Source organism: Gymnogyps californianus, chromosome Z (genome assembly GCF_018139145.2).
Source record: "Gymnogyps californianus isolate 813 chromosome Z, ASM1813914v2, whole genome shotgun sequence".
Lineage (NCBI taxonomy): Eukaryota > Metazoa > Chordata > Aves > Accipitriformes > Cathartidae > Gymnogyps > Gymnogyps californianus.
Window position 1 is genome coordinate 61,635,451 of NC_059500.1, and position 18,635 is coordinate 61,654,085.

Genomic DNA, 18,635 nt, shown 5'->3' on the forward strand with positions numbered 1-18,635 from the left:
TATCACCCTGTAGGTATAACTTTCAAATTTTTCTAGTTCTTAACTGCAGCTTATGCTGTTATTTTAAGGTAGTTCATATTGTACAATTTTAATTATTCATTTGTGAAAGCTTCATTATTCATTATTTTTCCCATTACAAGAAGCCCATAACACAACATACTGTTACCAATATCTCCCTTACCACTTCTTTGTAAAAGAGGGTTGCCCCAGGGAAACCATCTAATTTGCGACCGATATCACAAGGTGTTACTGCTGGAACTGGGTATTAGTTAATTCTCCCATTATTTTGAAGTGTTATGTTGGAACTCTGACCTGACCTTTGGTGACATGCTGTCAAGAACAACCCTGTCTACAGATGCATCCTTCAGGGATGTGAGAGGTGTTTCAATGGAAACAATAACAATACTAGATGAAATAACAGTAAAGGTTCTTTTTCGCAACTTGAGAACCGAAGCACTGAAACTGTAATGTTCTTTTTGTTAGCACAAAGGCAAGCTCTTGCAGATTTAGCAGAATGAGCCGCACAGATTTCTTTTCAACTGAAAAGAGCTCTTTACCAGTAATTCTGTTGTATTGTGAACATTTCATGAAGCCTTTCTTGAATTTCAGAGCATCTGCTCAATCAGTTGAAAAGTTAGAGAGTCAGCTAATAATAAAGACTTTGCTTGAATAATGTATATGACTCAGGCTTAACATTTCTACTACATGGCACAGCCTGTAGAGAAACAAAAGCTCTTTAATCTTCTCATCCTTCTAGCAGTGGCAAGGATATCTTTTGTATTACACATTCTTAAAATAGGAATATGAACCCTAAATTTTACTTTCAATTTAGTCAGTGGAAAGACTTTCATTAATTTCAGTTGGAGTTTGACCATGCACACAGTGTTGTCAGAGGTGTCCACATACACTTGCTGTTCTTGCCAGTTGACTAGACAGAGGCTCTTTTTACTGTGAAATTTTAATATAAAGTGTGATGTATTCTTTGTCTTCTAGCCTCTAATTCAGCATTTTTTTTTACTTTAAGAAGCAGAAAATACCTTTGCTATGAAATTAAATTCATTGAACTAAATAATGCTGAAGATCAAACTTGAGTGAGGATAACTAAGAGGGTAGAAAATGATCACTTCAGTAAGGTTACATACATCATCCGTGACCACTGTGCTTTATGTGTCTCACCTGTTGTGCTCCTTACTGCTTCTGTGGTGACCTCTGTGTTTGCTTCTGTCGTGCTACCATACACACCTACTCTTAGTCATCACCTACTTAGCAGAGAAACTTACATAATGAAAAAGACATGTATTATAGGTCCCTCAGAGCTAGTTAGATTTCAATGCAGATGAGTGGGAAAGATCTTTGAGGGGAATAACAGAATTTAACAAAGCTGAGAGAGCCCCTCTGTCAAAAAGAAGGCAGCATTTGCATCAGGCTTCTAACCTGGCAATTAAGGATAAATGCACAAGCTATAGATCACAGCTAAAGTAAATGAAGACGATAAAAAGTGGACTAGGAAAGAATCGTGTAGGAAGTAAAAAAGAAATGTGGCAAATATGGCTAACAGCCTGATGAACTTCATTTCTGACTTACATTTGAGACCTGCAGAACTCAGAGATCGTCTCACTGGAAATATTATTATTAAGGAAAATGCAATAGGAACAAGTCTGTGGTAGAAGTTGTGTTTTCCTCCTTCCATGCCTGTTTTTATTCTATTCATTTTGGCCTCTCCACAGTGTCCACATGAGAATTGTGATTCTCTGGATTTTTTAAGTACTTGTTTCTCCACACCTGTGTACTTCTCTTCTCTCTCACATCTTACTCCTCTTGTGTAAGTAATATGTGTAAGTAATTACACATATCTACCAGTCTTTAAATAGAATGCTGAGATTGTAGCACATCCGTTAAACAATCCTTCCTTTCTCCTTCAAAATTCTAAATAGCATGTAATTTAAACGAAGCCAAATAAAACAAACATCCCTTCACTGAATTGAGGGTTTATTTTTGTAATCTGTAATATAAGCTATCACAGGCTTTTAGGTACTATTTTAAGGAAATATGTGTTGTTGTCACAAAACACATACTGGAAAAACAAAAATTATGCTATGAACTTCTCATATGGTACACAATACACAGTTATGTGTGATTTGGTATCATTCTGATGTACCAACAATGCAGGAATTAGTTCAGTCTGAATTTACATCACAAAAGCCTATTGTTTTCTGTCCATAGTATGCACACATGATTTTCCCGTAAGACTCAATTCTTCCCTTTTTTACCTAAGTATTCAGGTACCTACCACTCTGGTTAGTGCTGGTATCATTCTGCCCTCAGCTATGTTTATACAAGTCAGATGGGGCCCACACATCTCAATAACAGTGACAGAACTGTAGGTTTTTCTTCAAGGCTTCCAAATAGGCTTGTGGTAAGAATAAACAATATGTAGGTTATAAGCATTAAAGTATTATGCATCTTATTCTGAGACATTATTAATGTATAAACACATCATTTAGAAAAAAAGACACAGGAAAGAATAAGACTTTGAGACCATTTCATACAAGAAACTGTAAGATTCTGGGAATCTAATGCATCCTGGACTCATTTTTTCCCATAGATATTCAAATTCTATTAAAATGATGGGAGCTATGTGTAAATAACTGACAGCAGGAATTACATCTCCGTGTGTGTATGCTTCTTTTCAACAAGTTACAAACAATATAGCAGGTTGAACTGATTCTGGACCATAAGAATAACATATTCTTATAAATATACATGACCAGTGACTTATTTTGTTCAAACTCAGCATAAATGGCTGCCAGTTTCAAACCTTGTACTTCTTTGACAAGGTAGCTGTAACTATTTTTACAGCATGTTTTGAACTCTGGAAAACACCTCCTGTTCATTTTAACTGTCCCCTCTTGCCTTTGATTTGTTACATGGGCTTACTCCCTTAATTATTAAAATGAGTGCCTTGCTCAAATGCTGCATAGCTAGCTAATAGAATGATTGCAATCTGCAATTTAGGGTTTTTAAAAATATTTTCTAATATATGTAATTGTATAACCAAACATGTCAATTATATCTGTAGATGATCCTAAGAAATTAATGGTTTCTATGTAAACATGTATAGACATTAAACTTCGGTAATGTGCACTTCCACAGTGACAAGCTGCAATGATCCAAAGATAATAATAATAATATTTTACTGTTCCTAACAATGAAAGGAATATATTATTATTGTGGATATATGAATCAGCAAAGCTCTTTTATCTGTTATGTTTACATATTAAAAATGCAATGAAGTTCTTCATAAGGTATCAATGAAAACCTTTGACCCCAAAATGTTTGTGGCTGAATACAGCAATGCATGCTGAAGTGTACTTAAGAACTCTGAGGTAGCTCTGGGATTTCTCACTGTAGGACCTTGACAACCTCAGTATTAATTTGGAAAAAGGATAATCACATCCAGCAGCTTCCATGGACAGAAATTACGTCAACTACTTCTTCTAAGACCTTGCTAGCTAAGCCAGGATTTGTTTATTTAATCAAAAGAATAGTCAATGATGTTGGGAACATGCAACTTCAATAAAGTAGACATACAACATTTAAAGGAATTAGAGCTGAATTTTGTAAACACTTCAGAGAGGTACCTAAGCTCCTTCAGAATATCTTAGTTTCCATGAAACTCTAATTCAAATTTTAAAAAGTATTACTAGATTTAAGAACTGTGTTTGACACTGCTCCCTAAGGCACAAAGGTATATAATTCAAATGATTGAGGGGAACAAATAAAGCAAAACCAAGATTAGGAGAGAAGCTGCAGGTCCTAGGTAAGTGAACTCATCTGTTGCTTGACAAAGTCTGAGAAAGATGATTCTGTCCAGAGAAGTTCTGCCAGAGTGTGATAATGATGCAGAAGAAAACTAGGTGAACAAATGCATTGAGAAGTTTCAGAAGATTTCCTGGAAGAGCTGGAACATGAGCTGCCATCTGCCATATCTGCCATCCCCCCCAGTAGGTATTTGCTATAGTCACCCCCAAGAGGTATTTGCTATGACAAAAGCGACAGCAAGATCCTTAAAGCCATCATGTTAGGGACTGCAGGAAGACACAGGAGAGTTCCTTACAGTGCTGCCCTGAAAACTGGACTCTCTATCTACCCAAAGTTTTCATGTGATCCTATCCAAGTTGCTTAAACCCAGATCCTCAAAATAGTTATTGACAAAGTATTTCTAATTGTCTGGTTGCTCAACCCAGAGACTCTTTGCACTCAGCTGCAAATGAAGCTACTGAAAAATTACTCTATAAACACATACAGCACTGCATAAAGTACACTGCAATCTCAGATTCTAAATTAGCAAGCTTTAGCTTAATTTCTCTTTGTTCCCTCTTTACAATGGGAAAAATTGCTACTACCTCACTACTCAGGGCTGTTCTGGACACTCCCATCAGTGTATGAGTTACTGAGAAAAGTCTGAGGAACAGAAGGATTCTGCCTTTAGAACAGAATTGTGTGCAATAACTACAATGTATGACACTGAACAATTAGGATAAAAGAAAGATGTATGCCCAAGTAAATATTTACATGTGTATTAGTTAGCCCGGAGTCTTGGGATTGTGGAAAGGAGGAGTAATAAAATATATGATCAGGTAACCAAAGACTTAGTAACTACAAAAAGCTTGAATTAAGGCTACTTGGGCATGCTTTATTGTGTCCTTTGCAAAATTCTGAATGTTGAACTTTGCAATCATAATGTATTTTCAACACTGGGCTTTTGTAGTGTTTATATCTTAGAAAAAAATTTATTAGAGAGCACTTACCTCAGTTTATTTACTGCATAACACAGCTGGAAATATTTATGGCTTTTGGCCCCGCTGTGACTGTTACATCTTGAAGAAATAACAGACTATCTGACTTTTCTAGCAGAAGTTGTATGACAGTAGTAAGTTAATCTAAAGCATTGTAAATATGCAAGAAATTTCTGTATAGGAAGCTTGATATATACAATGCAGTATATATAGGAATGTTTGTTCAGTAGAACAGAAAGATAAGGAGACATGAGAAGACAATGAATATACCCAGAGCTCAGCCCTTCAAATTTTAGTGTGGTGTTTCATTAAAGAGCATCTGTTTCCCAGTAGGGAGCATTGGCTGAGTTTCTCTTGGGAAAAAAGCATCAGCATCAGCCCACTACCTTAGCTTTATCAGTTCTATAGTTTGTTTGATAATGTCTGGTCAAGATACTAGTACCCACATTACTATTTATTAGCAGCAGGTTGCTGAGAACAGCCTGCATGTCATTCTACTTGAACCCCTGCTGGCTCCCAAGTAAGAATATAAATCAGTGAAATCTCACGGGAGATTTAAAAACCTAACAAACCACTTATCCAACAGGTAAGAGGACCAGAAAATGGAAAATATTACATCCAAATGGAAAATATTACCTTCAAAAATGAGCTTCAAGACACAGCAAGAACATCAGACATGCACATTTAGGAATTAACCAAGTTTCTAAGAGTAGTACCCTTCATACACAAGGAAAACGACATTTTTTTTTTTTTAATATGGTCACTCAGATGGTGAAAAACTGGTGAAAACCTAAACAGATGAAAAAGTAAAAAAGCTATATACTAGCAACAGCACAATATATTTTATAATGGTGAAATTACCAGCTCTTTCTTTCCTAGAGATAAATTTATGCACTTTGCCTACACTGCAGTACCATTCTCTATAAGTAAAGAAATTAAAGAAAGGTATGGGTTCATTCTACTCCTTGGAAAATAGTATGTTTTGGCAGAACACAGAATAAATAGGTTGCAAGGTCATCTAGTCTAACACCCTACTGAAAGCAGGGCCAACTTGCATCAGATTGCTCAGGGCTATTCAAGTTATCAGCATCTCCAAGGATGGAGATTTCACAGCCTCTTTGGGTGCCTGTTCTAGTATATGACTACTTTCACTGTGAAAAAATACTTAACATGTAACTGGAATTTCCCTTGTTGCACGATGCCTTTAAAATACTTCTAGGTGTTGTAAATACCAAATATTTAATACACAAGAGCAATGTTCTATTGGCTAAGTTCCAAAATTCAAATTATCTGAATCCCTGTGATTATATAATTTTTGCCTATTATGACTTTTTCTCAAAGAATGTCACAGAAACTTGAAGCCAAGTTACTGTGGTTATCTCTATACGAATACAGGACAAAAATTACTCTATTTAGCAATGGCAAAATAGCTACCATGACTTTCTCTACGGAGAGATGAGGAACGAATGTGTATCAAAAGTACTGCCTGACAGGAACTAAGCTGGCCCGTAGTATAATGCTGTAATTCATCTTATCCAACTTCAGACATCTAGTAGTTCGATGTTGAGTTTAAGTTATTAATGTAGATTTCATCCAGAGGCAAAAGGGAGAGACAAGACATATTGGGGTTACTCAGGTCACCTCAAGGTACTTTCTTTCTGCAATTACAGAAGGTGGTTTGACAACTGTAGGCAATGCTAGGAAATGTAGTACAATCTGTCTTAAAAAATGATGATTCATTTTAGCAGCTACTGGCATCTTGTTATACGATGGCTCTGTTAATTCTGTCTTTTCCTATTTTAGAGATTTCTTTTTGACTTGAGAAAGTCACTGAGAAGCTCAATTGAGCAGTTATAAACCTCTAATTCTCACTTTCATAATAAAAATATCACTGGCTTTAGCTGTATCCTATAGCTAGATGTGAAAAATACATTATGGGATCTTTCAGCATGACAGGAAATACATAAGGTTCATTACAAGATCTTCGTTACAGTTCATTACAGAAATTTTTCTTGTCTTTACCTAGTATATTCTGCTGAGATATTATCTGGGGAAAGACTAGTTACAATTAGCACAGATACAGTCCCAATCAGTGTGTGCCATCAATGAGTAATGAGGTTACTAAGTAACCTATTCAGTAAATTATCTGCATTTCTGCGTCTTCCTTTCAGTCGGTGGCTAATCAAATATGAAATCATTAGAGAGATGCATTTTCACTGAAGCAAGGACATCTCATTTGTGTGTAAAAATACTCTATGAGCTAGATTTCAGTTCTGAATCTAGTATCTAGTTTTATAAAGGTGGGCAGCTTTTTAACCATATTTATCCGTCTTTTGCTATAAGCTGGCATTGCTGGATAAATAACAGCAGGGATAGTAACGGATCATTTAGTACTAAAACCATGCCATATTGCCCTCAAATATCATACCCAACAAATACCTCTAATAAAATGACGAAGAAAATTTGCCCACTGATCTAACAAACGACACCTAAAACTTTTGGGACCACTCTTTTAAAAAAGATTTCAGACTTCTAAACTGCAAGGACATTAGTGATATATGCCTGATATGACACGCTGCTGTAAGAATGATGATAATGAAACAGAAATACAGCTTTTTTTCAGTATCTGACAAGCTTCAGTGGTATAGTTCATTTTACAGTTTGGTGCTTTGTCTTTCATGAATACCCATGCATGCCCCAAAAGACTGTTCTTTTTTTTTTAAATCAGCATCTGTATATTTGTGCAATTCAATACCTTTCCGATGAAACTGCAGTGATCCTAGCAGACATATGGACTTAAGCATTTCTGTTGTGTACATTTCTAAGCAACACTGCAACTGGATGTATAGTCTACAGATTTCAGGATGAATTTCACCATCTTCTGGGCTGCAGTAAAAGAGAAAAAATTTAGTTAGGAATGGGACTGGAAGGACGTGAGGGTCATCAAATCCACTTCTCTACTGTTGCAAGCAACCACATCATCACCAGCTTCATAAACTATTAAGCTATGTGTATATGATAAAAAACCTGTTTCTACCAAACTGTATTTACAAACAATTCTTTAGCTCTATAAAGCTTTATGCTTAAAACAGCTAAACTTGGGTTGTCTTTGGTAAGATTGCATGTCCTTATTTTTTCCTCTGCATATTTTTGGAAAAGGTAAATAAGTGACTGAGATCCTTTCTCCTCTTTAAAAGCTTCAGATAAGTATTTTCTGGTAGACTGAAGTGTTCTTTTGCCATCCAGTTTCAGTTACCCTTGGTCCTGATGCAGATGCAGGAGATTGCAGGGCCACTTTCACAGTCACTGTTCAGGTTACAAATCCTGGATCAGGCATAATCAACCCTACTTTGAAGACACTCTCATCAGAAACAAGTCAGTTGTAGTCTTTTGGTTTGGTTTGGAATTTTTTTTCCCCTGCGTTTAAATTAGTAGTCATGTGATACTGCACTGTGAGGAGAATGAGATGTTAAAGAATTTTTTCAGAAAAGTAGTAACAATCTTGAAAACAAAAATTGAAATCAAGAGTAATCCCACACCTCCAATTCATTGCTTAGGACACTAAGAAAATAATTGACCCAGATCCAGGAACCAATTCTCATGCCTGGCTGCAAAATCAGACATTAAATCTCACTTTTGTACGCTGAGAACGCTGCACGGGCATAAACATACTTTTTTATAAACCTACCGGTTTCTGTAAGTGCTAATGAAGTGATTTACCCAGTCATACCTGAGAATTAGGTTTTCAATGCTCCTTCCAAAGGTACTTTCAATAGGGCAGTAAGTGGTAAGATTGAAGAGTTAGGATTTCAGCTATTTCACGTTCAGACATTCTTGCTGTTGGTTTACTACATAGTGATGTTAAATGGTAAGATAACCCTCAAAGCTGGATTTTATAACAACTAGAGGAACCTGCTTTTCTAAATAACCTGAACCTAATGGCATTTCTGAATACCGTTGCTAAGAAATGAAAAGAAATTTTTCAGCACACTTTCAGATTTCTAGCCTATGAATAATATAAATGAAGCTTTCACAATAAAAAGATCGCTAGCATTCTTTACAGTGATTGAATTTCCTGTGGCTAAACTGATGCTTCAAAAGATCCTCCTGTTAATGAAATAAAAGTAGACTTGTGGATTTCCTCACTGGAACCAAAGCAACTTACCTGATCAATTATTTGCAGCAACAGTAGATTGGGCTGCTATGGTCAAATAATTTCTTAATACCAATCTAGGACAAAGGCTTTGAGACCTATAGCAGATAATGTCTATTTAAACTAGTAAAATAGGTTCTTTCTGACCTAAGGTAAGAGGTCATTATTTACACCTAGATCCAGGGTCCAGTCAAAATGTTAAGTCCAGCTCTTTTGTCAAGAACACAGCTTACAAATTCTATTTTAAGGAAAATGCTATCAGTTTGTGCTGATATGATTTTACTGAAGTTCAGGTCAAATGAATACTGCATACTAAAACCTGTTAATTCTTGTATTTGAGATTCACCATTATTTCTAACAAAGGAGACCATACATTGCCTAGAAAGCATGCACCTTCTGCCACTGATTTCAGTGACACCAAGGAAGAATATACTTAGTCATATCCTGGGGTAAGAAAATAGGGCCAGTATAAGGTAGGCCCTGATGCATGTGGCTCAGTGAGCAGGATAAAGGAGCAATCTCAAAGGACTATCTGATGCAAGGACTTGCCACAATCTGCCTCCAATGAGGAAGAAACTGTGTGGTTTCCAAGGTCCTCAAGGGTTCCTGTCCCTCCAAGGGACATCAGAAACCAAATGGGACCGTGAAGATTTCACAGAATTGGTGAGAACCTTCCTAGAAGGAAAGAGCAACCTTAGCACTTCCATAGCATATGAAGGAGGACTACTGGCATTTGTACATGCCAATGAAAACTGGTAAGAATCACAGTAGCGGTAAGCTGTACAATCAAAAATGCTTAAACAAGCAAAAAATGCAGCCAAAACAGAAAAAAAGATAAGGTTGGAAAAGACTGAAGATTGAAAAGAAATCATGCTGGACTTAGTCAGAAGGGACAAAAGAAGATCGGTCCCACCTGCCAATCCATTACAAAGTAGACCTCATCAAAAAGGCAGGAAATGACTGGAGTACAAATTACAATTGCTTTGTTATTTCAGGAGCAATACCATACACATGATAATAAACCTGCCCATCCTAGGAGCTTTATTTCTTTTGGCTAGACTATAATATGTGCATTTCTCTTAAGCCACATCTACTTTTCTACTTTTAAAGTGAAGTCTGTGTTTGTTGAAAAATTATACCCTGCACGATATGGTATTTCCTGCATCTTATCATAAATACGGAATAAAGCTATGGTGGCAGAACAAAAAGAGTTCAGCCCCAATACTCTGAAGATGTCTTTTTAGATGCTTCCTATATTTTTTCCTATTCTCAGTGATTCGAACTCAGAAAACATTTGATAGCCTTAAGACCCTGAATAATTTTCCTGAAAAATTAGCTACCTGACAGCATCTTTTTTGTTTATTCAGAGTCAAGTCCTTAACTGCATATGAAAACACGTATTTCCTAGAAATGGATCCGTGTTGAAATCTCACATTCTTTTCAAAGAATAGGAACATAAATATTTTTAGTGACTGCATAAGCAATAGTATAACCAAATAAAGAATGCTAGTTCTGAAATGCTGAAAATTATGCTTAGAAGACACACAGCATTACAACACACATACATGCACACAAAATTTTTCTGGGATAAACTGAATTTCATTTTTTAAAAACTGTACCTAATTGCAGACTCCTCAGACACTTAGAAGTTCTACTTTGTATATTACAATATTTTATACTTTTTTACTTTGCATTAAGTATCTAGTACTTTTTATCTTGCATTAATCCATAGTATCTAGTCCTGGTTTAACGAGAGTTAAATCTTAACATTCTCTGCAGTTGTGTTTGCTGTTTCTTTCATTTTTAACCAATCTATTTGTTATATGAATTGCAGCTGTTAGATCTGTGATCACTTAGCTGATTACAAATGGACTGTTCTCTCTGCATAAACAATAACCATAAATTTAACAAAATTTCTTTTCAAATTGGCAGATGGCAAGACGGGTTTTTAATGCAATCGTATTGGTATTAATCAAAGAAGATAAAACACATATAGCCCTGATATAAATTTAATTTGTTTTAGTATAAATCAGGAGCAGTCCTTCAGAAGTAGATTGTTATTTCTAAATCATACCAGCATTTTCAAGACCAGCATCTAGTCCTTCATTTTGCATGTACTGCTCCTAATGATTTCAACATTTTCTGTAAAAGAGTTACTACAAAATTGGATGAATCTCAGAGCAGAATAGAATTCTGATGTTTGATGTAAGAGGCAGCTTCAGGAGTAAATGTAATCTTACAGATTTCATCTAACCAAATACAGCACGAACAAGCAACTAGCCAAATACAGCAAAAGTACAGCACACCACGTTTTCTTCCTCTGGAATAGTATTTTAACTTTCTGAACTTTGGGTCTTATATACCTGTTTTTATTTCTCTGATAGCTAAATTTAAGAACCATGCGATACATATTTAGATAATACATGGCCTCTTGGAGGCTTTCACTATCCTGATTTGTCCTACCTTTTAGCTTACAGATGAGATTTTTTATACCTCTTAGTATCACATATTCTTACATGTGCATTGAACACTATTCCCAAGTTCAGCACCATGGAATTACTGCAGTAGATGGAGATACAGCTTTTTTTTTTCCCCATCGTCTGCGTCACTTACTGTTGCAGCTCATTTTCCCATGAGCACACATACAGTAATTTCCTTTGAGTCATCCTTACCAATAGAGGGATTACAAAAAGACTTAGGCGTGTAGAATTTCATTTACTTTCCATATTAGCACCCACATCCAAAATTTAGCTCTTCAAACTTACTGCTTATTTCATGTAATACGTAAGTCCTGGAGCCCCACCAATATACACACAAGCACATTCAGTGTTTCTGCTTAGGTTTCCTAGATGTCTGAACTTTCCTTTCTGAGCAGGGTTTCCTCTGTCCTGAAGATGAACAGTTACACAACTAGTAATGGATAAATGAGTCATTGATTTGCCTATTCCACCTGCAGGGCATTGCCCCATAAACGTTCATGTGCAAAGTGGAACGTGCAAAAAATAAAGCCACCACTGAAGGTAATGATGACCTTTTTCTGCTCAGTGATGAGAGCTCTTTCTGATAGGGCGATACAGATCTACTGCACTCTCTTATGCAAGTAAAGCTGCATCTGTCTAGCTCTTCTGAAAGCTAGGATTCTGTAACCACAAGTCTATCACTAAGAGGAGTACAGAAACTTACATCATGAGAAGATAATTTCCTTGTAGCAGATCTAGATAAAACTAGATTATGGTTGTCCTATTTTTCTCTGCACTGTTTCAAGTGTTAGAAATCCTCAGATTTTTTAGAAGTCATGGCCATTACAGGAACTTTATTTACAATGTTGAATGTGTTTCTTCCTTTCTAGCTGTCACTGGCAAAAAGACTGAGGGTCTGCACACAGGTGTAAGAAAACAGGATTTTCCTCATACAACTGTTTAATTTCTAAGATGCAAAAATGGTGAAAACCTTTCTTTAAAACTTTTTTGGTCTTACTGACAGAATTTTTAATTGTGCAGACTAAGAAAGCAGCAATTATATACAATGGCTCATAAGCCAATTTGAATTTATCAGTGGCTTCCTATTCACAAATGAGCTGGACAAGTAATCAGAAACCACAGTAATTGGTATTTTAATTGACTTTTTATGCTGTTGTAAATGTAATGTATTTTTCTTGTAAACTATATTTATGAATAGCATGAGAATAAGAACTAGAAATATCTATGATATATGCATGTTCTGACCCATTCTTTTTTTTTCAAGAATGCGGAGCATCTGTAATTGGACTGCAGGCAAAATTCTTCTCTCATTTGCAAATCCAGAGTAACAGCAGTGACATCCAAGAAAAATATTTTTAATTATCCAAAGTTTATACAATGAGCATTACTTCCAGGCCACTACCCTCACTGATTGTCTCAAACTGTTTAATTAGTGTTTAATTGCAATAATGACCACAAGAATTCCATTAGCTTGCAACCAAACAATCTTCTCCTATGCATATATATAGGCCTCATTTTCATCTCTGAAAGCCACATGCTCTGATGCCAACGCACATAAAGATGTCTTTTATAACCCCTGAAGTACATTATGTGTAGTGGGCTTAAAATTTCCCGTTAAAGTGTCATCAATTTCACTTCTCTCAGTAATTTTCTATTTCTATATATTCAGTGTCATGCCATGAGAAATGTTGAACAGGGGACTAGTACAGACATAACTTTTAGAATGCTGATTATGATATGTTTATTATTAAATAGCTATATACCAAATTCGTATTTATTTACAAAGAAAAGTTCATGCAAACTTGTATTATTACCCCCAAAGTCAGCCACCTCTGTTTCAGTTAGTTCGGCTGATTTCTTTATGAAGACCACTTAGATATTCAAGAGAAATCTCATATAACAAAACGTCATACAACTACTGTGCTAAATTGTGTTCTCAACAGAGGTGTTTAATAGCTTATGTGCAGCTGGACATAGGAGAGCTAGCACAGCACTGAGCACCTGCCCGTGAGCCAAAGAGCATTTTCTCATCACTGGCTTCCAAGCACAGCTGCCACAAGACTGTGAATAGGAATTGTGCTCACTACCCGCGCCCATTGCAGAGCAGAAATTTTCTTGCTTCTCCCTATCCACTTATGTAAGATAAAGAGGTACTGATAACCTTTACAGGATTTGGATACACAGGTTGTGGCTTCTTGGGGATACTTCATCTGACCGGGGACCACTGCCACCTTTCACAAGATGAATGCAATGAGTGGCCTATGTAGGAAGGGACCAAAGGTAGAATTTATGGAATTCTACAGCTCTGAGAAAGCCTCTTTACTTGCCAGTGAAGTGGCAAGACACACATGTTCCCATACATGAAGAAGGGGAATGGTGAGATGGGCGTACATGTGCTTATGCAAATATTTTGCATGTAGGGTGAAGTTCATAGGTCCATACAAGCTGGCATATTGCTTAATACCTGTCAGGCTTCACTCCTGCCTGATCTTTGCTAGAAAACAGTAGGCTTTGGTTTTCAAATAGAACTAAGAGAATGGGTTCCTTCATACAGAGATTTTTTTGGTTTTGTTTTTAATGATAAAAACTCTGTATGAAAGAAAGCCAGATGGTTAGCTTACTACTAGCAATGACAACATTTCCCATCATGAGGTCTGTAGGATTACTTATTTGACCTAGAAACACTTGCTGATGTCTAAGAAAAACTGGCAGATCATTTGGCTCTGATTTTCCTTTTTTCTCTCTCTGCTAAATTATGCTGATAACTGTATATTACACACTTTAAAATATCCTGTCCCTCCCTTACCAGGAATTTCTGTAGTTGTCACATGAATACTATACCAGGATGCCATAAAGCGTAGAAGTCCTTATTCAAAGACATGAAAACTACTCAGCTGATGAGGAACTCGTACTACTCTGTGAGCCATATCTCTGCAGTTTGAGAGCTCTGATATGTACATGTATTAAAAGTAGTTACAAAAGAGAAAATGTTGTTTTATTCCTTTATATAAAGTTACTCAGTTTATCAGGCTGCTATTAAAAGTATAAATTTTTGTAAATACAACTGAAATAAATGTATAACATTACAGTTTCATACCTTAACCATTGGTAAAATCGATAGTTTTCTTTCCATAAAATCCTGCTTTTTAAAAATCAGGTCATGTTGTTCAACTGAATATGTTTATGAAGCACTGACGAGGTGGAATTTACTTTCCTTTGTATTTTCCTAAGCTGATATTCAAAATAAAACCTATAGAGGGAGCTCTTATACCAACCATATAGTACCTGCTATATGTAAGAAAGGTGAATGCAGCTCTTTGGATACTCATTTTAAAATACAAAAATAAACATGATTAAAATGCCCCTCCTTAACATGAAAAGGTAAAGAGTGAAAATTCCATTAAAATTTTTGATTTTTTTCCAAAATAGTTGACAGATGATTTTATTGTACTGCCAAAACGTTGGTTACAACTGAAAAACACCTTCAGGTTTTCCTGAATTCCCACACGTGTCCAGCATGCATAGTTCCATTGAAATTAGTGAAACTTAAGACTACCAAAACTGAAAAAAGATTATGGTCTAATTCTGAATTTAACTTAAAAATTTTAGCCACACATTTACAACAGAGCAGCATTTTACTTTTACTATCAACAACATTTAAAAATACATACTGATGTATTGTCTCTGGTTAAAAGAATAGCTGGGTTATATGAAGGGTTTGATACACCTTTTTGTAAAAGTATTGTTTTGACAAATTGTATACTTAACTCTAAGGAAAAGTATTTTTATGAACAGTATCAGTAGTTCTAAAATATTATGAGCTGAAAGAACTATGTGGACATATAATGAAGACTGCTTGTCCTCAAAAGCTAAAGCAAAATAAACCTTTGGCAAATCAAAAGCGAAAATTAATTCATCAAATTCTGCCTTATGCCCCACATAGGTACTTCCCATGAAAAGGAATGTAAATTGGCTTCATAAGCTGTGGAAAATCACTGTCCACAAATACTACCCTGTAGATTGTCTTTTAATTTAGTATCAGAAACGCTGCAGTTTAGAAGCATATAGCAGCTACAAAGATAATCTGGAAACAAGACCTACCTCAGACATTATGGTTCTTCCGCTAGAATGAAAAATGTGACAAATACTGCGGAGGAGATATGCTTAATCCCTTCAGATACTGAGGGCAAGAGGCCCTTCTGATTATAGCTCAGGTGCAACAGCCTACTAAACCTGCCTCTGCTTTTGTATCTTAAACACATCATTTCTTTATCACTTAAACATTCGTCTTCAAAGGTAACAAAAGACTTGCTGATTCATTTTTAATATAAGTAGAGAAGTCATCCAATGACAATGTTTTCTTTTAAACAGATCTTTTGTGTTCCTCCCGTCTGCTGGAGTTATTTTTTTTCAAATGTATGTGTTTCACACAAACTACTGTCAGTTTCAGTATCATGTGTTGTCTTTTTGTTCTGTACTAATGCGCTGTAATACTGTGATACAATTGCTACACAACATCCCCGTCCAGCCAGAGGAAAAGCAGGCTAGTTCTTTCTAGTAGACCCATAAATGGTTGCAATGTTGTTTTTATTAAATCAGATTGTTGTTTTGAAGCAGTTACAACAGCGCTCTACATAACAGAAGACATGTGATCAGATTTTGTTTAGTTAGACCAGTGTAAATCTCCAATTACTCTTATAAGGCTGATGGAGTCAATCTGGGTTTATGATAATACAACTAGAATAAAAAGACAATGCAGTGATTCATAGTGTAGAGACATTTCTAACTCCTATGTTGATAGCAGTTTAGATATTTCCATCCTAGAACAATTTAGCTACAACTATAACAGTAGGTAATATACTTTTCTTATCCATTCAAGAAAATCTCACTGATTTCCATAGAAGTTATCTGATAAACCAAGGGCTGTATATGGTCTGCAAATTACAGTCATTTTGAATATGCTGTTGTTTCCTTTTTCTGGTGGGCTCCCCTCTTTCCAAAATACCCCCAAAGGAAAAAATATAGCATCACTCATATTATTGAAGTCTTCTGGGGTTTTTTTATGTTGAAGTTGTAAAATTCTTTTGGAAACTCACTATATAAGTACTACAGATGCAGTCACCTTACCTTTAAAATGGATTAATTAATCACTAATTAATTAATACTGTGATTCTTCCACATCCCTGACTTTACGTTATCAGGAGAGCAAGTATCATACACAGTTTTTAAGAGCTGTGCATGCGCTTAGCAGCGTATCCAGTATTTGCAGGGGCTATTCAGAAAACGTTTTTTTGAAACGATCAGAATCACAGACTGGAATTTTCTAGACTTGTTCCCTCAGAAGTGAATTTTACTGGCTGAATTAACTCAAGCGTGGGCAAGAAATAAATTACCAGAGGACCATCCAAACTATTCCACTAGAGGACAAAACCGATTACAATCACTTGGTAAAACTTCCTGGACTTGAGTAAAACAGCACTAATGTAAGAAATTTTATTCAAACTCTCTCCACTTCAGGTAAGACTAGGCGTATTGGGTGTAAGTGGCAAGGTTTTGGTAGCGATGGCGGCTACAGAGTGCCCTCTGTGGGAGGAGGCGAGGGGCCGCCCTCTGCCGGACACGGCCGGTTCCAGCCAGTTCCTGTCATCTCTGCAGTGGACCCACGGCGGGACACAGCTGAGCCCATCAGCCAAGTGTGCGGCACCTCTTCGAAAACTTATTTTAAAAAGGGGCAGAAAACACCACAGGGAGAGAGGAAGAGGGAACAAGAAGAGTGAGAAACAAGACAATGAACATCAAGGTCAGATGTTCTCCATGGCAGAGCAGATCTTCCCTGCAGCCCGCAGAGAGGAACACACCAGAGCAGATGGATATTCCTGAAGGAACCTGTGGAGAGCCTATACTGGAGCAGATTTTCCTGACAGGACTGCAGCCTGTGGAGCAGCCCACGTTAGAGCAGAGGAGAAGTGTGAGGAGGAAGGAGAGGCAAAGTGGAACTGTTATGGACTGACTGTAACCCTCCATTGCCCATCCTTCCTGCGCTGCTCGGGGCAGGGGGTAGGTGGAAGAGTCTGAAGTGAAGTTGAGCATGGGAAAGGGGGCAGAAAAGGTGTTGTTTTAATGTTTGTCTTTTTGCTTCCCATTAACCGAATTAGTAATTATTTTTATTTTAATTGGCAATCAATTAGGTTAATCTTCCCCAAGTCAAGCCTGCTTTGCCCGCAACAATAGTTAGTAAGCAAGATCCTTGTCTTTAACCCTGTTGTGGTGTAACCCCAGCCAGCAACTAAGCACCACCGCTGGCTCACACCCCCCACCCAGTGGGATGGGGGAGAGAATCAGAAAAAAAACCCTCAAACCCCGTGGGCTGACAGATAAACAGTTTAACAGGACAGAAAGGAACAAAAATAATGATAATGATAATAATAAAGTGACAATACTAAAAGAATTAGGATATACAAAACCAGTGATGCACAATGCAATTGCTCACCACTTGCCGACGGATGCCCAGTGAGTTCCTGAGCAGCAATCCGCCCTTCCCGGCCAGCTCCCCGCAGTTTATATACTGGGCTTGACATCATATGGTATGGAATATTCCTTTGGCCAGTTTGGGTCAGCTCTCCCGGCTGTGTCCCCTCCCAGCTTCTTGTGCCCCTCCAGCCTTCTTGCTGGCTGGGCACGAGAAGCTGAAAAATCCTTGCCTTAGTATAAACACTACTTAGCAACTAAAAACATCAGTGTGTTATCAACGTTATTCTCATACTAAATCCAAAACATAACACTATACCAGCTACTAGGAAGAAAATGAACTCTATCCCAGCTGAAACCAGGACAATTCCCCTCCCAGCTTTCTCATTCCTATTCTTCCTGTTTCCCCGCCATGTCCTGCTGAGGAGTGAGTGAGCAAGCAGTTGGGTGGGAGTTTGGCTGTTCGCCAAGGCTAAACCACCACACTAGCTAAGCTTAAAATCCCCAACAGGATACTTCTAAGCACTCAGAATTCCAAGTGAAATTGCACGTGTCTTTAATTATGCTTTTGAGTTACTACAAGATTTAAAAAAAATAAATGCAAGGCTTGACCACCAAACCTTTGCAGAAACTAACTCTAAGCCCCCTTCCCATCGTTCTTTCTGTCGGCTGGCTGTCCCTTGCCTTTATTTTAGGGAAATCCATAAGACTTCTGCACTAGCCAAAGATGAGCTG

The 18,635-nt window shown here is 37.0% G+C and overlaps 1 protein-coding gene across 1 annotated transcript in view; it reads right to left on the minus strand.

The window, feature by feature from the left end:
- The window catches only part of RGS7BP (regulator of G protein signaling 7 binding protein), a 41,244-nt gene that overhangs the window by 7,089 nt on the left and 15,520 nt on the right, over positions 1-18,635 (minus strand). The window contains exon 3 of the mRNA XM_050913303.1: positions 7,555-7,685. Within this exon, the coding sequence (XP_050769260.1) occupies positions 7,555-7,685 (131 nt within the window). The remainder of the gene's footprint in view (positions 1-7,554; positions 7,686-18,635) is intronic.